This window comes from Cadophora gregata, assembly GCF_030347475.1.
Source record: "Cadophora gregata isolate MNR1 chromosome Unknown scaffold_18, whole genome shotgun sequence".
Taxonomy (NCBI): Eukaryota; Fungi; Ascomycota; class Leotiomycetes; order Helotiales; family Ploettnerulaceae; genus Cadophora; species Cadophora gregata.
The window spans coordinates 1,608,843-1,627,748 of record NW_026695941.1 but is presented as its reverse complement, the minus strand read 5'-3'; the positions used below and the strand labels follow the sequence as shown (position 1 = coordinate 1,627,748).

Genomic DNA, 18,906 nt, shown 5'->3' with positions numbered 1-18,906 from the left:
GACCCTTCACACAGCATCGCACTTATGACTTAGCTGCATAGCTTGTAATTACCATGTCGTCAAGGCATGTCTACCATCGCATACGCAGTTGTATTACTGGGATCAACACTGAGAATGAATTGGCAGGCCTGGCTGCTCATACCAGAAAGTCTGCCACGAAATGAGTACTTTTCTCTCTTCATTTTCAAAGATATCTTCACCCGATATCGGGAGTAGCCACAATAGAAGAACGTCACTTCTGAAACATTCTCTTACATAAAAACATAAGGCGAAGCAGGAACAAAAGACAGGCTCGTCCCGTCATCCGCCTCGTCCTCAATCCCACCCCATCAGATTAGATTGCTACCCCACCTTCCACAAATAGCCAAGTAGGAAAGAGAAGTGGACGGAGAGGGGTGTGTGGAGGCAAGGTTGATTGGATTAGAGTTAGAGTTATCAGATCGAGCTTACTGTAAGCGAGCAGGATGGAAGCGAGCGAAATAGCGCAGCCAGGCGAAAATTTTGCCTCTCGAAAAACAAACCACACCAAATCATAACAGCACATTCTAATATGCTATGCAGCGCTTCGGGCACATGTGTGAAGTCTTTGGTTTTCCGTCCTGCATGCGCAACGGACGGGCATGTGGTGGCTGGTGTGGGATTGAGGGTTGAAATCGAGGATTATTGACGCTTGAAGCGGCACCAACTGCTGCCCTAACAATAAACATTCGACATGTGCAGATACCCCTGTTTAAGATGAACCAACACACAACGGTCGATCGTCCCCTCCCGAGAAGGGTCCGGACACACCCACTCACACCATTTCTACTTGGAAGTTGATTGCCTTACCAGGTGATCAAAAGCCGAGGTCACGTTTCTGCAGCTGTCCCGTCCTGCTGCAACCCCCAAGCAACTGCCAGCGGTTCATGGCGCTTGCGATTTCTGTGCTATTGCGTTATACTCTTTATCCATATCCTGTAGATATTGTCGTCATCTATCATTGTGTCTCGCTACGTCGTCTGCATCGGCAAGTATTTATTATCGCAGTGAGAGGGAAGAGATTTTCACGATGGATGATGCCAACGCGCTAAACATCGAGGGTCAGTACCCTAGCGTCTTGACAACCTCGGGTCACATCGCTGACACTGTTGAACCCCAAGGCAAGGATAGCTACATGAACAGCGATAGCATCGACGAACGCAGTGACTACTCCAGCAATACAGAAGATCAGACCGAAGCTCAGCAACAGCGAGACTGGAATCAACACCCCACTCTTGCCTCCAACAGCACGTTTTTCCCCTCGCGCCATCACATGACAGACCCCCAGGCCAGATTCCGGCTCACTCTCCCCACCGACGAGATGGAAACCGACCAGAACCCCAGTGACGATCCAGCGTACGACCCAGTCCAGATACCCATCCAGAAGTCCTGCCGCTCGACGGAGCCAGCAGATATGAGCGACATGCTGCTGCTGGCATGGGTGCTCCTCATGCGCAGATATAACGGTGACCACGAAATCCACTTCTCGTGGGGTTACACAGAGGGTGGTGCAGGTACCGTCTCCACTGGATTGATAGGTGTTCAGAGAGATTGCCGGGTGGCGGATGTATTGGAGAGTATCAGGCTGTTGCGGGATCAGAGTCCGTTTTCGGTAGATTACGTGACTGAGACGAGCGAGAGTTATATCTATTTCAACAATGCTTCGCTAACATCGAATGGGAGATCAAACGTAAGTTATTTCTTCCCTAAATTGGATACGATTCGAAGCTGATCATTGATAGTGGACATACCGTATTGAAGTTCGAGAATGCGAGAGTCTCGAATGTGACCAAACACTCTGGCTAAAACCATCCTGGGATCACCGAGTAATGGGAAAACCGCTAGCCGATGCTCTACTCTCTTCCTTCAAGGGGATCCTGCGAGCTGTCTTTTCAGATCCCAATCAACTTGTTGCAGAAATCCTAGGCATGAACGAGCAAGACGTTGAGGTGTTGAGACCAGACTTGTCGAGGACGTCATCCTATTCGTCGTTCAAGTCTTCAGAATCACAGAGCCGGCATATGAGTGTCGGGATCGAGGCCTGACTTGCTGAGGAAGTACCCGATGTGGAAACATCGGTAGGCGGTTCTCAGCTTCCTTCAAGCAAAGAACACTGAGCGAGAAGCTGGCGGCATTGGTCTCATTATCATTTCATATACCGATGCATGCTGAAGCTATGCAGCAATTTCTCTTTAGCGTTCCCAGAAGGACTCCAAGTCTGTGGAGATGGGATGAAAAGCAGTGTGACTGGGGTTCAGAAGGTTGCGGAAGTGTCAGCTCAACCAAAGTCGAGTCGAGCATGTGTCAGGCGGGGAGTGGCGATGATATGGAGGGATGGGGACGTTGGACAGCAATGCACTTTCCAAAACAAAGGTCTAGAAGACTTTCTACAACGGGGATTTTGAGTGATGCTATATATTTGATACCTTTGTTTATATCACGCAATTCAATTATGTCAGCCTTAACATGAAGACTAATGGAATTAAAATGAGGAAATGTTTATTTTGATGAAAGGAAGTGACAGGTTCTAGATACAACTGGAATCCCCATCAATATAAATGCAGCATCCTGTTACGCCTCTTCAAAATCCGATTGTACCGAACTTCAGACCTTAAGTACCGACAAAAACAAAATCACAACTTGGCTCGGACCTGCTGTTCAACGCTCTCCCTCCCGAACATTGACTGCACCAGCTCGCCACCACGAACCGCCAAGATAGACAGAAGGGTATCACTCAACTGCAGAAAAATTTAGCACTCCATTGACACACTGGGAAGAAGATGAACTTACACCATGCGTACTCTCATTGCAACCTTGCAACCAAACACCGGCATTGGAAGCAACCTTGTGTTCATCAAACGCAATCTTGTAATCTCTCCTAACAGGGAATTTCTTCAACTCCCTCGCCGTATCCGTCAAGAGCCCTCTCGTCTTAATCAACATCCTCTCATGCGCATTCCTCTCATACCCGGTTGCAACAAACACAGCATCAACAAGCAGATCCTCCTTCCCCTCCGGCGTCGCATCCTCAACAACTTTGCCAAATGTCAAGAGCAGCTTCCCATCCACCTCCTTCGACCTCACTACCTTCCTGTTCGTCTTCAACCTGACTTGCCAATCGCGCTCATCTTCACTCTTCAGTCTTTGCATGTAAAATCGTTCATACAAATGCTCCAAGAGACCCAATCTCACAACACCGTAGTTCGTCGCTTTATCGGCCTTGATTCTCTGCTCTCGCAGCGCCGCACCCTCGGCAAAAATACCATCCACACGATCCGGGTCAAAAATCTCATTCACGAACGGCGAATCGTCACTAGGTCTCAGCGCGGTTCCCTTGATTACCAGAGTCACCTTCGCGTTGGGATATCTTGCGGGCAAATCATTAAAGATCTCTGCAGCGGACTGTCCATTTCCGATTACGGCGATGTTGTAGGCTTTGTTCTGGTCTGGCAGTGTTTGGGCGACTTGTTGTGAGTATTTTGAGGAGTGAACGACCTTTGAGTCGAATTGTGGGAGTTCTGCGGGGATTTTGCCCTTTCCACCTACGGCGATCACGACGTGGCGAGCTAATCTGGTGCTGAGTTCTCCGGTGACGATGTCTCTTGCGACGACTCTGAATTGTGCGACTTTGCCATTCCTCAGAGTGAGAACTGGTGATACTTCAACGACTTCCTGGCCATAGCTCACGCGATCTTCGAAGTGGCTTGCGCACCACCGGAGGTAGTCCTCGTATTCGAGTCGGCTGGGGAGAAAAGTATCTAGGTTGATGAAAGTGTTGAGGCGGTTCTTGGAGAAGAGGTAGTTGATGAATGTGAACTTTGAGCGGGGGTTTCGTGGTGTAGCGAGATCTTTGAGGAAGGAGATTTGCATCTTTGCTCCTGGGAGTTGCATGCCTGAGTGCCATGCGAACTGGGATTGACGCTCAAGGAAGGATACCTTGGGCGAGGTGGGAGCATCTTCGAGGGCGATGGCGATTGCGAGGGAGGCTGGTCCGAATCCGATACAGATTAAGTCATCTACTGATGTCTGTGGTGTTGCCTTCATTGGCTTGGATCTAAGTATTGTGTCAGTTCTTTTGTTCTTGACCATAAGGGAGGATCGCGCATTCTCATATCGACTTACATTTGCTCGTTCTGACTCCATGCAAGCTCACTCCCGATTTCTTGTGTACTTGAAGCCATTATGAATTATCTGTTTGATTGTAATCGTTGTGAGATTGTTGCGTCCCGACAGTCTTGTATCGACCCGTCTGTCCGGTCCTTTTCGTGACTGATAGTGGGGCAAATCAGAACGAACTTTTCGTAGAGCCGCTCATCCAATTGGCATCTGTAGACTCTTAGCATTCCAGTTCCCTTCTGACTTATGACCAACTGGCCCCTAAAAAAGAAATTGTAGGAATCCGTTCCAAGAAGCAAAATAATGTCCTGGAACAGAAAGAATCTGCAGCCAAGGAACATCGTTTTGGACAGCAAAGAAACTCTAAACCGGAGCTTCCCAGGCTTGGTTGTCTCATCCTCATAGTATTTCTCCAGTGGCAAAAAGGTAGTGACATACTCAACACAAGATTTGAGGCGCCAATGGTGCGTTTCTCCCCAAAGCAAACTGCACTTATTCGGAACCGAGTCGATCGAGTATGGAGGGTCAGAGCTGATTGTGAAAGACAGCTTTTCGGAAGAGGGCAAGATTGAGACTGCTCGACAACAATGTGTACGTGCAGTTGTCAGAAAGCAACCTCAGGGAAGAAAATAAGTAGCTTGTCACCAGTTGCAAAGTGGAGTGGTCCCGATGTCTGACAACTTCGACTTTCTACAAAGACCAGTGCTAGGATGAGATCCTTGTCATCCCCTTGTACTTACGAGTAGCTGTATCCTAGTCATGCAGGGCTTGCCGACGACGTGGATATAGCCACCAGATACCCTGCTCAGACTCCCTCCTTCGTTGATCATCGTCTTCAGAAATCCACTTCTAAATAGTGTAAAAGAAATTCCAGCTCTGTCCCTACATTTTCCGACTGCCTGTAGTCGACGCTGCGCCTGTAAGATTCGAGGAACAGATCTAGTTGTCACACCAAGCTGTCAACAAGTGGGGGGACAATCCAGGCGCCCATTAGATGCAGATCTCAAAAGGGAATGTGAAGCTGTCCCGCCCAATAGAGTTTCGATGTCTCTCGGAGGAGGAACTAGTGTGGCCGCTAGAAATTTATCAGATCATCGAAAGATTAGATTATTTCTCGGCTCGCCCTTGGTCGAATTACCCCTCCATCTCCACTTTTGATGGGCCCATCCGCTGCTTTATGCCCATAACCGAGTCAATCCCCCTCACGGCACACACTAGAACAAGCAACACGGCTCGGGAACGGGTCGGTATTACTTCTTCAAGCATTTGTTCAGCATCTTGCTTGCGCCTTTGCCGCAAGATGCACCGTGACAAAGGTTCACACAAAAAAAAGTAAGGTAACATCTACCATTCCCATCAACCACAACAGTCTTTCTAATTTCTCTTGATAAAAGTGTGAATTGTGGCGGATGACCCTTTTAGGTAGGTGCTGGCCTCGACGTGGCACCGGCTGATTGTTTCTGCTTGCATTACCGACGGAACACGGCCGATGTCGTGCTACATTACAAGGGATAATATGGACGGCGCATACGGAGCATGGCAGGCGTGGTTAGACAAGCAAAAAACATGCATGCAAAGGCGGGGCGTTGGGCTACAGGTGATTAAGTGTATGTGGGAAAGTGGGGAGAGAAGACTTTTTTCTCCTCCCTTATCTTATTTAATCAGATCATCAAAAGTGGACACCGAGAATTCCGACGGGCTTGGTCCCTGCTTGGGGCTTGGCCGGGGCAGGATATGGACGGCAAAGTGAGAAAGGAGGGCATTGAAGATTTTCTGAGCTGTAGGCTTTCAAAGACCTCTGAGCCGTTCATGCAGATGTCAATGCTGCTGCTTGACCCAGGTAGTGCGAGGAGCCCGAAAGGCATTCCTGGATCATTGGAAACAGTCTTGTGGAATCCGGCGTCAAATTTGGTTGTTAAAAAGGGTTTAAAACTTCTATTCCCAACGATTCAGATCATTCCGCATCCAAGATATTATCTTTCCAGAGTAGGTTAACAAAATTACTCGAGAGTAATCAATCTTAAAATTGCTCTCTCAGATCGCAAAGATATAGAGCGGACCGACCAAAGACCATGACGAATACTGTGTCTTGCAGGTAATCTAGAAATGGAAGGTGCTGAACAGGTCTTTCGGAATTCCCTGCCTTTCGCAGATAGTGGCTTTCTAGGTTCTAGATTTAGTCATAGGATTGCCATCAGGACTTGAGAGAAGGTCCAGGATCTTAAGGCAAGTTCTAAGTCATGTCCATCTCAATGGTTTTGGTTCTTTACTGCTTAGTCCACCATTTGGTACACCCAAAAGTTCACAAAATTTAGCTTTTGTTCTGGACTGCCTTGTGGCCCTGTGGATCTAACGCACTTTTCCAATTTCGTTCTGAATGAATTATTCAAGCAAGGAGGATCTACCGCCAGAACCATGTTGCCCTCATTCTTAGTGTCTCTGGTCTTCGTATCAAGGTCTAGGGAGGGAATGGTGAAGCACTCCAGTAACTTAAATGTTTTTCCTTCTTCGAAGCAACCCAGATAATAATGTACAGCAGGGATATACTGTACCAAGGACGGAAAGCAAGACTTTCCCAAGAGCCTGAATATGCTTGGCCTTTGATTAACATACCCACCATGGGAAGGTTCCTCCGATCTCGGCACTTATTCTTCGAGGTCCATTATCACATGAACGTTTCCATCATTGGCAACAATCTAAGTCGATAACAAAGTGATACATTGTGTCCACTCAGGACGGGAGGCAAAGAGGGCATCCGTTCACAAATTTGAAGTGACCACCCCAAGCAGAATCGTAAATGCCACACCTCAGAAATTGAAAGAAAAAAGGAGGCATGCACGGAAGAGCGAAGAAAATCTTTTCATCATGCTGCATCCTAGATCGAAGGAGGAAAGCCGGAGTTGATCCTGGTTCATGCATACAGACTTCAGGGTTTGCAAATTCCCCCCGCTTGAGTAAGGTCGTCTGATAAGATGGATCTGATTAGATTTCTGTGCCGACCGTGCGTAAGCGTTGCAGGGATCGTGGAGGGACGGCACAGATGCCTTGGCCATTTGCTCGTGAAAGATATGATTAGATCGTCGAAAGTGATTCGATGCGAGTCCTCCGTTACCCTCTGATCTCTGTTGGCATTTTCTTGTCTGATTCATTCCGTGGCTTGGAAAGCGGCATGTTTCGGTTTGAGCAGTTAATCTTAGCTCATCACTTTGGAAGCCATCGCGTTTTCCCGCCCACTCAAGGTTGCTTTTTGGTGGCAACTACCGTCTTGTCATCTGGTGATATTCAGAGAATCATGCTGGCCGCTGTAAAAAAAATCTTGCTTCGCCCTGTGTGCCGTATGTGAGGGCAACGATTCCTGAGGTCAGAGCCGGGAACCAGGGTCAAGTATTGCTCGATGTCGAGGCCGGAAATGCTGCGAAGAACAATTAGTGGGCCTTCTATCCCGCGAACTTTTTCTGGCGTTCAGTTCTCACTGGGTGAAATGACAAAAGGTCTCATGCCGCAGACTCTTTGCCTTTGTCGGAACCAGGAAACTAGTCGAGGTTGCTGGCAGCCGGAGGAGAATATGCAAACTGTTATACTACAGTGGCATAAGATATCTAAATCTAATATTCCTGGAGATGTGTAAACCATTTCGAATTTTCTGATCTCTTCGAGCGCGATTTCCTGCTCTTCGAATTCTTGTGGTATTTTGTTTGGCCCCCTCTACCCGATAATTAAGCGACCGTTTTAACCGGCGGCCGCACCAAGCTGCCCTCACGAAATACTTCACGTACGTAGGCAATAATGAGTATTTCCACCAGCGTTCATTCATACTTTCGTCTAGTCAAACGTGACTGTTGACAATCAATTTGGGATAGAAAACTGCAGAACATTCGGGTCAATCAGAAAGCTGGAAACGGGAGATTTGCATTACTGGGTGAAGTCAGCCCCACCCCACCTTCAGCCACCATTTTCCCCCATTAATCTCCACTGCATTTCTCCACGGTATCTTGAGATGGAGAACCTTGGCTCTCAGAAGTCACAAGTGTAAGAGGCTCTGCAGGCAATATTACAAGAAAGCGTCGATGCAGGAGTCCCCGGGATTGTCGCAGCGATCAGTTCCTCCAAAGGTCTTCTCTGGTCATCCTCCGCCGGATACTCAGACATAGAAACGGGAAAGGCCATCGACACAAACCACGTATTCGGTATAGGCAGCATCACGAAAGTCTTTGTTGCAGTAGTGATCTTCCAACTCATAGAAGAGGGAAAGCTCACCCTTTCAACCAAACTTGGGGATATCCTCACGCCAGAGATCCTGGATGGGATCGCAAATGCATCAGACGCTACGATTGACAACTTGCTCAATCATACATCTGGTGTGGAGAGTTGGGAAGATGACCCGGTTTGGAGAAGGGAAGGTCGAGGCCGTGATCTAGATCCAGCAAGGATCTGGGGAAAGCCGGATACGCTCAAATATGTTCGTCGGCCGAACCCATCAGGACCAAAACCTGGAGACTGGGATTATTCGAACACGGGATACACCTTACTTGGTCTGGTTATTGAGAAAATCACAAGCAATACAGCCGAAAGTGAGATTCGACGCAGGATCCTGGAGCCCTTGGATATGAAAAGCACCTATTTTGAAGGGTTTGAGGAGACTGGAGAAAGACCTGTAACTAGTCGCTATCACTGGGCGACAGAAACATTTATCGAGACGGCTGGGATATGTCCAACTTTCACAAAACCAACAGGTTACCTCATAAATGTATCAGCTTCCAATCTCTCTGTCGAATGGACAGCTGGTGGAATAGTGTCGTCAGCTTCTGACCTCCTGAAGTTTCTCATTAATCTAAGAGATGACCGCTTGATATCTGCCTCCTCTCTCGAATCAATGAAAAGGTGGCGATTGGTGGAGGGAGTTACTGAACAGGGTCATGGTATTTTCAGATGGCCAAGTCAGAAAGGGTATGGGACTTGGATCGGTCATCATGGAGGCGTGCTGGGTTTTACGGCCTCATTATGGTGGAAGGAAGAGGGTGATGTAGCTGTTTGTCTGTTGAGTAATGTGGGGACTATGCATTGCGGAACAGTACCATCAAGCTCTGGTGCAGTATTTAGCAGAAGCGAATTCTTGAAACTTGCCACTGAGTTGTCAGAGCATGGTCAGTAAGATGTAGACGAGAACTTGTACAATAGGCATTTTGGGTTGGGGGGGGGGGGGGGGGGGGGGGGGGGGGGGGGGGGGAGGGGTCAGAGAGTAGATCAATACAAGCAAGACATGATTTAAGAGAAGTCATAGTCGGCGACGAGTATTCCAGAAGGTGCAAGCGATGTTGTGGTATCTCATTCTACATCCTTTGAAAATGCATCCGTATTTAGAGCACAGAACGTTCCTTTTGCGAATCTCATTTGTCATACAAATGCAATAAAAAAAATATCAGATGATACAGCAGAACAAGCATTCTGAGTCTAGTCCTGGAAACTACTTGATCAATCTCCATCGTTGGAACCTTCCCTTGCGCCTTTCGCGAGCTCTCCCCTTTCGCTTTCCTTCGCGGCCCTTACGTCCCTCCTCTCCTTCGGACCCAAGTGACGTCCGATTGTCAACAATACGGCCATTTCATGCTTCTTGTTAAGATTCAATGTATCCACTTCAAGTTACCTAACGCTATGATCTAGGCTGTCCTTCATCCACAAGAGCGCTTTCTTGAAGGATGCCTTTGCGAAATTATCAACCCACTGCACATTCTCCTTCTAGTTGAACATGCCTAGAAAGAACTCTTCGAGTTGGTCGTCCTACACGTAGCCGTGGCAAAGATTTTGGAGCGTATTGAGCCAGATTACCCTGCTTCTCGCTTCATATATGCGTTCTGACCTTGCCATCCGGTGAATTGACCTTGGCTGGTAGGGGTTCGGCATGCGGATTGGTCCAGTAGGGGGCAGAAGCCGAGCAGCAAGTACAATCCCAAAACGGTTGAGATAGTTGTATTTGGGCCATCTCGTTGTCAGGGACATCCACTCTCTGGTTCTTTTTTGCTAAGGAAGCGAGCGAATCTGTCGCCTTGGATTCGGCAATCAAAAATATAGAGAGGATATCAAAGCGACGACACAGAGAGCAGTTCTGCTATAAAGAATATGCGTATTGAGGCTAGCCCACATGTGAGCCAAAGGGAGTATTGGCAGTGAGTGGGCACAGTTTGAATCGGTCGCGACGTTGGCATGGCGTAGGACGCAGACCCGTAGCTTTCGAACCTGAGCAGTTCGCTTCCATGACTTATGATAGCTTCCCGGTCTACTGCGGCGGCATGATTCTTTGTACTTCTGATTCGAGATCTAATATTACTTGGGCTGACCTCACCGAACGTCGAGGCCGGTTCTGGGGATTTTGGAGGGCTGTCCAGAGGTATAATCACTTTCATCCGGTGAGTCTTCTTCCTCCACATATTGAGGGGTTGCATCAACGGGGGTCGAGTGACGTGCTGTAAATGTGTTGCTCGTTTTGCTGCGGGTATACAAAGACATAAAGAATACCGAGAGTATAGTAAAGGCTAGAAGCAGAAATGGCTGACTGGTCTTCTTTGATGTAATCTACGTTTTCGAAAATTCGTGTGCTATCTTGTGTATATTACCTTTTCCAGATTGGCCGTTGAATGCTTCATTGACCTTGCACGGCTTTGAAGGCAGCTAGCAGATGATGAAACAGTTGCGCCGACTTTCACCCCTCCCAGATGGAAAGAACGTCGCTGCATGGTCCCTCTTCAACTCTTCGCAGCCAAAGACATGTCAGATTCAACAGAACCGGTTGAGTGACTCTGAGATCTAGTATTGAAGGCACGGAAGCCGTGTAGGTCGCCCGATTCTTTGACATGAGCATGTTGAATCGTTGAGTAATCCACGACTTAATATGCACTAAAGAACAAATTGACTCCACAGCTGGATGACAGTTACGAAGAGCTCATGATTTCATTTCTTGCATCAGCGGCTTTACCATGCTTGGAGAGCAGTTCTTTACTTCTCGGAGGACAATGATTTGTTGTCCAATGACGAAATGACTGCGAATATCTACTTCACACCTTGTCAGGACGTGAAAGACTTTCGACGACGTCCCATAGCTAGCTGATTCCTCCTGATGGTAACAAGTCCGACTGGGATGACTGCTCATGCTATGGCTCACGAGTCACGACAATGTGCTCCGAACTAAAGCAACTGTCTTCTCAGCAAGCAATTGCGCCTCAGGCGGAAATCTGGCGCTGATGTAATTGTACTTCTGGTCCTCAACCACAAACCTGCTTTTCTGTTAGCTCCACTCCTTTCGGGACCCGGAATACTCACGGGCTCATTCTCAAGCTATTCTTATACTGCTTATCCGGATCATCTAGGCATTTCCGGACCTAACCACATATTAAATCCATGCCATCAAAACACCAACCCCCCCGCTCCGAATTATCCCACATACCGACATCTCAACATCATCACTCCCCGCCCCATAAGTCTTATGATGATCCCCCAAAAACAGCCTCGTCCCCCAAAACGCAGCCTGTTCGAACCTAGCAGGCAAAGCCGTAGTCATACACTCATGTATCACACTCCTCCTCCCACCATCATCATCTACAAGTTTCGTCTCCGACAACACCATGACACCATGACACACCGCGGCAACAGACTTCTTGCTTGGCTTTACCGTGGCGGGGAAGTACGCCGCTAGGAGTTTGTGCATGATAGGAGAGTCGATGAGCTGGCTGACGCTCTTGTCGTGGCCGCCGGGGAGGAAGATGAGGTTGTAGGGGTCGAGTGTGAAGGTTGGGGAGGACCAGGTGAGGGGGTGGAGGAATGAGGGGGTGGTGGTCATTTGGTTGTATGCGTGGATGGCGGGTTGGGTTGCGCCCTGTGGGGGGATTGGGGTTGTGAGTATTGGTACGGCTCAGCTATGGATGTTTGTTTGAGGGGGTGGGGCTTTGAGTGTGCGTACGAGGAGCTTTTGGGTTATTCCCTTGAGCATTTTTGTGTCGCATTCGGGCGTCTTGCCATTTTCGGTTGCGAAGGAGACTTCGAAGCCGGCTTCTTTGAAAGCTGTGTATGGGATTGCGGTCTCTGTTTTTGTTGATTATCAGTCATTGATCAGCGATTGGGGGGAATGAGAGCTGTGTACCTGTTGGGTCGTGTCCATAATCAGACATAGGTATAAGGACTTTGGCGGTGACCATTTTGAGAGATGTCGTTCTGGCTGGGATGTACAGATTACGAGATTTGGCGGAGAAGAGAGATATCAAGGTTCAGGACACTGAAATATACCAAATATCCAACCATCACAGCAGCATGATATCATTGATGTTCAGCTCCAGCACTAGCCTCGGCTCGTCCAACATCTGACTTGCGCAGCTAGCTTGTTTAGCGACCGTAGTAAATCGATCTATCATTTTCAGATTCTCGGGGAGCAACCCATCAATGACACAAGTCCTTGTTTACATGTTCTTCGCTTATTCTCCCAGAAAGCACAATTTGGACGACGAGTTAGATATGAGCAGATTAAAGGCTTGCTAACTCGGATATCTCCGAATCTACATCTCCCTCCAAATATTACAGCCAACATACAATCATCTCCCTCTTCCTCATGCCATCTCCAACTTAGGACCTTTAGTCTCCATCTTAAACTTAACAAACAAATCATGTCTCGCCCACCAGCTCCTCATACGCTTGCCAAAGATATATACCGGAATAGCTAGCAATGACAATGCAATCGATGTGCCTCCGAAGACAAACATGATCTCTTCAGGACCTTTTGCAGCAACCCAGTCATTTGCGAAAGATGAAAGGCCGTAGAACATGAAATTCTGGTCTGGTCAGTCTGGATAATTGAGATTGAGGAAGAGTGGAAATCGTACCTTGAATAGCATATTCATGATGAATATCTCGTTGCTTTGATTTCGGAAGGCGTCAAGACCATATGCGAGCGTGGCAAAGATACCGATCAATACACCCACCATCATCACACCTTGCAAGAAGGCGCACAAGATGGCATTTGCACCGATTGCCATGGTATATCCAAAGAGGAACATTCCAAGGCCCTGATAAATGTGTCAGAAAGGCTCAAGATGTGCAGCTGACTAGACTTACGCAGAATACGCATGCCAAACTCATCAGAACGAGACGGAACTCAGGCTCACTAAGATGAATGTCAGTACAAGACACACATACATTCCGGAGATACTTACTAGACTCCCTTGTTCCTCTTTCCCATATACTTAATAATAGGATCGCTTGCACAACCAACAAAGATCGACCCAATCATACCACCAACAAACGGCCCAGCACCAAGATATCCAATCTGAGCAGGCCCGAAATTCCACGGCGGGCCAGAGAAGACACCTGCCAGGATAATAGCAGACCCAACATACCAGCTATTCAAAAGTCCAGAAGTGATGATCGCGTAGCAAGCCGCTGGGTTCAACAGCGTAATAAACGGTCCAGCCAAATACTTCAAAATATTATCCTCCGAATACTTCCCCGTATAAACCGCCAACTCCTGCACAAAAGTCTTCTTCTTCGGAACATTCGCCGCCTCCACACCAGCCACCGTCTCATGATGCTCCTTCTCATATTTCGCGAGTTCGCCGAGATTCTCATCCATAGCCGTGTCAGTTTCGTAGCGGGTGTCGCGGAGGTAGGCAGTTTCTGGGCAGAAGAGGAACATGAGGACGAATTGGACGACGAGGAAGATCTGGAACATGTGGAAGAGCCAGAGCCAGCCGAGATCGGCGAAGACGACGCCGCAGATGATGGAGGCGAGGGAGGAGGCGGCGTTGAGGATGAAGTTGATGAAGCCGATGCGGAGACCGCGCTGGTGGACGAAGTACATGTCGCCGACGGAGGCGACGATCAGGGACTCGAATGCGGAAGTTGAGAAGCCTTGGATCTGGATGAATTATTATCAGTAATTGTTCTCGAGAGTGTAAATGGGTAACTTACAATTCGTGCTGCGAGAAGGTAGTTATAGCTGATCTTCGCTTGACCAATTGCCGTCCCGATGATACAAAAGAGTGTCGAGGCAAGATACGCAGGTCTCTTTCCATATTTCCGGCTCACAGCGCAGATAATCGGCCCAGACGCACCAGCAGCAAGGAGATTGTAACCAGAGACAAGTACGACCGTAGTAAGAGGCTTATTAACTTGTTGGGATATCACAAAGTACGAAGCATTGAGAAAAGGTCCCTGAAGTGAAGCTGTAAGACATTGTAATGATGGGGTAAAAATTGAGCATACATTTGTTCCAGCATTGAGCATAGCTCCGAGACATAGAATCGCAACAATCATTTCTTTCTTCCACATTGGCCAGTTTAGGGGATCGTTGGGATCCTCGCTGGGCTGCGGGGAGAGCACGATATGGGCGTCCCTGCCGGTGCCATGTTTCAGCGTCGAAGTGATGTTCTCTACATCGGCGGCTTGATCGTTCAGCAATACCGTCCCGGGGACGTGTGTGAGTTTGTTGTCTGCTTGCAAATGAGCACATATCTCTTCCCAAAGAGATCGCAATCTATGAGCGCATACCTTCAAGGACTCCGAGTCCCATCTTGACCAGATCTTGGTACCAAAACTAGATTATATAAGGACAGATTGTTTCAATGGCAAAGAGATGAAATGAAATCAGAACAACAATTCCGTCGTGAAGATATGACAGCACCGGGAGATCTACACATTCGCATTCACATAAGACGTCCAGACAACAGGAAGAAGTAGAGAAGTCGCAGGACATAAATAAATACCACACACCACGCCGCCAACTCACTCCCCGAAGCCCTGCCCCGTGCAATGCCATCCCTCCCGCCAAAGCTACCCCGCCAATAACCCATGGACCAAGCTGGATGCACCACCACAATCCCCCAACGGTCCAGTGCGACGCGCCTTTTTGACTTTGGAAGCGACGCGGTTGGCATGATCACCAATCAGTGTTCATGTTTTGATGGCCTGTTGGCAGCCAGCTGGGGTTCCATGGCCCATGGGGTCCGCTAACCTTCCCCGCACCCGCACTGGAGAGACAGGACGAGGGGGACGAGCCCCTGGCCTGGGGACTGGAGCCGAGCCAGCATCCTGTGTGAGGAGGGCTTGGTCGGCAGATGTGGGTGGATTTTGGTATGGTGTGCAGGTTGTGAGTTGCCGAATTTTGGTTAATATACAGATGCGGAAGACTCTGCATAAAGAGGTACAGAGATAGGGAAAGTACTATATGAGCGCTTCCAACCGCCCTGTCATTTCTGCTTGTGAAAGATATAAATTCATAGCGATCTGCAATGCGAACATTTGCTCATCAAGATCGATCTTCAACACAGCTAGCTAGGTAGTGATCAACATTTTCACAGTCTCCTTACAGATACGATGCGCATTAGGTAAACCAGCTCCTTGGGATCCGATTTAGAAAGGAAGCATTGACATCGAAGTCTATCAGCACTTCCCCAACTTCTTCGGGGAGGATTTCCAAATGCTGATGAAACTGGGGTTTGGGTGGGGGTTTTCCTGTGAAGATGTGGCAGATGTGGCAGATATATTGAATAGTGTCGAAGATAGTTCGGGGAGGAAGAAGGTCAAGGGACGCGGCACAGTGCGCCACGGGTATATCCCAGACCTTTGAGGCGTCGAGGAAATATCGGGGTTCTGATGACAGTGGATCGAATTACTGGTCAAATAATGTCTGGAATGCAGATATTGGAATAATGGTGGAAGTGCTTCGAGGCCATCTTTAACTCAGCATGATTGGTACATTTACGAGCGAAACTTCAACAAAATTATGCAAGTGAGGATGAAACTTTCAATTTCGGTATCGACATTTCAAACCATAACTCCATCCATTTTGCACCTAACCTCAAATCAAAAGAACGAATCCTCCCCACCTCTCCCACCCCTATGCGTGGTCCTCCCAGGACTCCTCGGCGGAATCTCAGGTCCTCCAATCCCTCCTCCTCCACCACCACCACCCGCATTACTCGACTGCCTGGACACAGTAGGAGCAACCTTATACTCCATGCCATACCCATCGTCTTTCTTATGGATCGTTCCTCCCTGAACGTAGAAGCTCTCCATCGGGCTTGGCGCGCTGTCTCTGTTCGGTGGTGTCATGAGTGCTCGCCTGGTCTTTTGCTTGCGTCTGCGGATTAGACAGCCTGCTATGACGGCTAGGACGGCTAGGATGGTGAGTCCACCGGCGCCTGAACCGACGCCGATGGCGATCTTGGTCCCGGTGGATAGGCCGCCTGAGTTGGCTGAGGTAGAGGGTTCGGATGTGCTAGGTGTTGAGGCTGGTTCGGAAGCTCTGCTTTCGCTTGTCGCTGAGGTTAGGTTGGAGCTAGAAGTTGAAGTTGGAGTTACTTTGCGAGGAGAGTTGTTGAATCGATCGAGGAGACTGTACTGATCAGTTTTGTTCTTGGTAAGAGGTAGATAAGTATACTCACTCATCGATCACATGTATAACCCCATTCGCAACGATATAATCCGACGCTATGATCTTCGCAGAATTGACATACATGTCACCATCCTGCATGGTAATCGTCAAACTTGATCCTTCCTGTGTCTTCAATCTCATGCCATCTTTGAGCATACTACTGTAGCCGACGAATCCGGGAACAACATGGTACTGGAAAACTGCTTTCGTCTCCTCCGCTGTCGAATTCGCAGCCTGACGTGTGGCTTTCTCCAGAGCAATGGCTGAGTTGGGTATGAAGTATGTGACATCTGGAACGTTCAAGATGCCATCCACATATGCTGAATTGGCAGTATTCAGATACCCTGCAGTATTGAGAATCGAGACGAAATATTGCATTTTCGCAGCGGAGACTTGTAACACAGTCTGAATCGGAATGGAAAGGAACTTGTCGATTATATGAACGATGCCTCCGGTACATATGAGTTCCTGTTGAATGTCAGTTGAGAAACTGGCTACAGAGCTTATAGACTTACATCTGCGACACCTGCAGATACTTTGTTTCCAGACACCACTTGAGGATTCCCAATCTCATCAGTCACCAGTTCCACAGTCTGCCCACCCGTAACATTCGCATATTTCGGACCCGCCAAATTCGTTGATACAAATTGCGAATTATTCGAGAACGACAGCGTCGGGAACCCACCCTTCACCATCCCATACTGCACACTTGCCAACAGCAAGTCCTCAGTCAACGTAGCATTCCCCTTACTCTGTATCAACGCCGAGATGGCATCATTGTTCGGAGCTAGGAACGTAAAGTTGTTGCTGCTGGCAAGGAAGTTCGCCGCGTTGGCAGATCCATTGACATAGCTGTACAGCGTGCTCAGTTCTGGAGTGGTCCCAATCAGCTCGAGTAGAGTGATAGCCAAACTGCTGGGGACCAGAGCGGCTGTGAGCCATATACACCTCATTTTCATCATTTTCTGTTTTTTTTTTCCAAGATGAAAGGATCGAAAAACGTGTTTCACTTGCATGGGGGTTTCCAACAATTCATATATCTACCGCTGGAGGGGTAAGGTTCATAATCGCCACTCCCTTCCTTCCCACCCTTCCCACTGCACTACACTCCAAACAAGGCTTTACGGTCCGTACAAAAGGATATACATTGCAGCACGATATGGATGGCCGTCAAGCTCAGCAATTGGTGCGATTACCAGTCACAAGCACAAAATGCTGACAAGATACACAATCTGGCCAGGGCCAGGGTATCTGGGGTATTTTATCTCCAGCTAATCCGCATGGGGGAGGTCGACCGGAAGAATCGTTATTTACTGTACAGCGGGTAGAAGCGAGCGGACCGCTGTCCCTTCTGCAGCTCTGCCCTCCCCTTCTATCGGCTGAAATGCTGAAACATCCTTCGGAGCTTCCTCTTCCTCGCTGACTGTGGTGCATGTGTGCACCCCACCTATCGCAAGGAAGGATACATATGTATCTACCCCGCGTGACGGCTTTTTCTTCTAGAAGCTGGGCTGGAGTGGCTGCAGCAATATATGTGAGAACCCTCCAGTAATGAGGGGCTCAGTGTCCTTTTGGGGCTTTCGTGCACTGGACTGGTGGCTGCAAAGATGACTCGGCTCTCACACAGCCGTCTCTGTGTAGAGAAGAGAGAAGGTAAGTACCGGCGGCATTTCTTACAGGTTGCTTATCGCATTATGAATTTCTTTGTTGAAGCTTGTGGCATCCATCACGACAGTCTAAAGGAAGTTCAGGAACGCGTTCCGTACCAGTCACATGTTGAAGAATCTCAGTCTTCGGAGCCAAAATCCTGAGCTTAGGACCCCGCTATGGTACAGACGGTTGACAAGAAATCCCGTCCATGCCGACACTTCAGGATGTTTACCTTTTATCTCCACGATGAAAGAAGATTCTTATAAGAAAAGATAAATTGAAGTGTCAGATGGAAAGGTTGCTATGACGCTCCAATTGTCAGCAAAAGCAGCTGTGAATGGTGGGGGCTTCGAGGCGACGATCCCATACCCCCACCTCTATGCACGTGGTTGAGTAAACACAAGTTCGATTAGGATCGCAAGCATGGAAGAACGAAACTTGAAGAGAAGGATGTCTGACTGTTTCTCTCAATGCTAAAGGTCAGATGTCTCGTTCGACAATAGGCAAGGCAAACAGTTGGTTGGTAAGCTTAGGGATGGTGTCAATACGATGCCGCGAAAACATCTCCGAGTATTTTACTTGTATTGTTGATTTTCAGAAGTATTTGGAGCAGTTTCCGGACGAGTGCTGAGATACCGACCGTAGTGTGTTTGGAAGTGGTCTGGAGAGCGACTGGATGTGGAACGAGATAGTTTAAAATTTCCTTGATG

General features: G+C 48.3%; 6 protein-coding genes across 7 annotated transcripts; 2 read left to right on the top strand and 4 right to left on the bottom strand.

Moving 5' to 3' along the window:
- The first annotated feature begins 297 nt into the window (after window positions 1-297).
- NPS6_2 (Non-ribosomal peptide synthetase) lies at window positions 298-2,511 on the top strand. Its single transcript, XM_058508726.1, has 3 exons — window positions 298-1,079; window positions 1,140-1,708; window positions 1,761-2,511. The coding sequence occupies exons 1-3, from the start codon at window positions 1,049-1,051 to the stop codon at window positions 2,061-2,063; spliced, it is 903 nt and encodes a 300-aa protein (XP_058350257.1). The 5' UTR covers window positions 298-1,048; the 3' UTR covers window positions 2,064-2,511.
- ONS95_006934 (uncharacterized protein) lies at window positions 2,492-5,160 on the bottom strand. Its single transcript, XM_058500419.1, has 4 exons — window positions 4,573-5,160; window positions 4,141-4,344; window positions 2,809-4,072; window positions 2,492-2,756 (listed from the first exon to the last, which is right to left on the bottom strand). Exons 2-4 carry the CDS (start codon window positions 4,197-4,199, stop codon window positions 2,652-2,654), a joined length of 1,428 nt encoding a protein of 475 aa, XP_058350256.1. The 5' UTR covers window positions 4,200-4,344; window positions 4,573-5,160; the 3' UTR covers window positions 2,492-2,651.
- A 3,580-nt stretch (window positions 5,161-8,740) lies between these two features.
- On the top strand, window positions 8,741-9,286 carry ONS95_006933 (uncharacterized protein; the record flags this gene model as incomplete). The annotated part of the gene is made up of 1 exon (XM_058500418.1): window positions 8,741-9,286. One exon carries the CDS (start codon window positions 8,741-8,743, stop codon window positions 9,284-9,286), a length of 546 nt encoding a protein of 181 aa, XP_058350255.1.
- A 1,392-nt stretch (window positions 9,287-10,678) lies between these two features.
- ONS95_006932 (uncharacterized protein) lies at window positions 10,679-12,441 on the bottom strand. 2 transcript variants are annotated; one of them, XM_058500416.1, is made up of 5 exons: window positions 12,266-12,441; window positions 12,086-12,207; window positions 11,573-12,001; window positions 11,449-11,507; window positions 10,679-11,402 (listed from the first exon to the last, which is right to left on the bottom strand). In XM_058500416.1, exons 1-5 carry the CDS (start codon window positions 12,318-12,320, stop codon window positions 11,294-11,296), a joined length of 774 nt encoding a protein of 257 aa, XP_058350253.1. In that variant the 5' UTR covers window positions 12,321-12,441; the 3' UTR covers window positions 10,679-11,293. The 2 variants fall into 2 exon arrangements, with proteins under 2 accessions (XP_058350253.1, XP_058350254.1); XM_058500417.1 differs by having other exon boundaries at window positions 11,449-12,001.
- Window positions 12,442-12,582: 141 nt separating this feature from the next.
- ONS95_006931 (uncharacterized protein) lies at window positions 12,583-15,327 on the bottom strand. Its single transcript, XM_058500415.1, has 6 exons — window positions 14,662-15,327; window positions 14,083-14,603; window positions 13,329-14,029; window positions 13,231-13,279; window positions 12,999-13,181; window positions 12,583-12,947 (listed from the first exon to the last, which is right to left on the bottom strand). Exons 1-6 carry the CDS (start codon window positions 14,681-14,683, stop codon window positions 12,726-12,728), a joined length of 1,698 nt encoding a protein of 565 aa, XP_058350252.1. The 5' UTR covers window positions 14,684-15,327; the 3' UTR covers window positions 12,583-12,725.
- A 648-nt stretch (window positions 15,328-15,975) lies between these two features.
- Window positions 15,976-17,508, bottom strand: ONS95_006930 (uncharacterized protein; the record flags this gene model as incomplete). Its single annotated transcript, XM_058500414.1, has 3 exons — window positions 15,976-16,507; window positions 16,557-17,014; window positions 17,062-17,508. 3 exons carry the CDS (start codon window positions 17,506-17,508, stop codon window positions 15,976-15,978), a joined length of 1,437 nt encoding a protein of 478 aa, XP_058350251.1.
- Window positions 17,509-18,906: the final 1,398 nt, after the last annotated feature.

What these genes read in the sequence shown, in the direction of transcription:
- NPS6_2 (XM_058508726.1), top strand. Translation starts at nt 1,049, where the DNA reads ATGGATGATGCCAACGCGCTAAACATCGAGG. An exon ending in CAACGCGCTAAACATCGAGG is followed by an intron (nt 1,080 to 1,139) that starts GTCAGTACCCTA and finishes TTGAACCCCAAG; the next exon opens with GCAAGGATAGCTACATGAAC. An exon ending in CATCGAATGGGAGATCAAAC is followed by an intron (nt 1,709 to 1,760) that starts GTAAGTTATTTC and finishes GATCATTGATAG; the next exon opens with TGGACATACCGTATTGAAGT.
- ONS95_006934 (XM_058500419.1), bottom strand. Translation starts at nt 4,199, where the DNA reads ATGGCTTCAAGTACACAAGAAATCGGGAGTGAGCTTGCATGGAGTCAG. An exon ending in TGGAGTCAGAACGAGCAAAT is followed by an intron (nt 4,073 to 4,140) that starts GTAAGTCGATAT and finishes CACAATACTTAG; the next exon opens with ATCCAAGCCAATGAAGGCAA. An exon ending in GCAATGAGAGTACGCATGGT is followed by an intron (nt 2,757 to 2,808) that starts GTAAGTTCATCT and finishes ATTTTTCTGCAG; the next exon opens with TTGAGTGATACCCTTCTGTC.
- ONS95_006932 (XM_058500416.1), bottom strand. Translation starts at nt 12,320, where the DNA reads ATGGTCACCGCCAAAGTCCTTATACCTATGTCTGATTATGGACACGAC. An exon ending in TTATGGACACGACCCAACAG is followed by an intron (nt 12,208 to 12,265) that starts GTACACAGCTCT and finishes CAACAAAAACAG; the next exon opens with AGACCGCAATCCCATACACA. An exon ending in AATAGCTTGAGAATGAGCCC is followed by an intron (nt 11,403 to 11,448) that starts GTGAGTATTCCG and finishes ACAGAAAAGCAG; the next exon opens with GTTTGTGGTTGAGGACCAGA.
- ONS95_006931 (XM_058500415.1), bottom strand. Translation starts at nt 14,683, where the DNA reads ATGGGACTCGGAGTCCTTGAAG. An exon ending in GGGACTCGGAGTCCTTGAAG is followed by an intron (nt 14,604 to 14,661) that starts GTATGCGCTCAT and finishes ATTTGCAAGCAG; the next exon opens with ACAACAAACTCACACACGTC. An exon ending in TCATGAATATGCTATTCAAG is followed by an intron (nt 12,948 to 12,998) that starts GTACGATTTCCA and finishes TGACCAGACCAG; the next exon opens with AATTTCATGTTCTACGGCCT.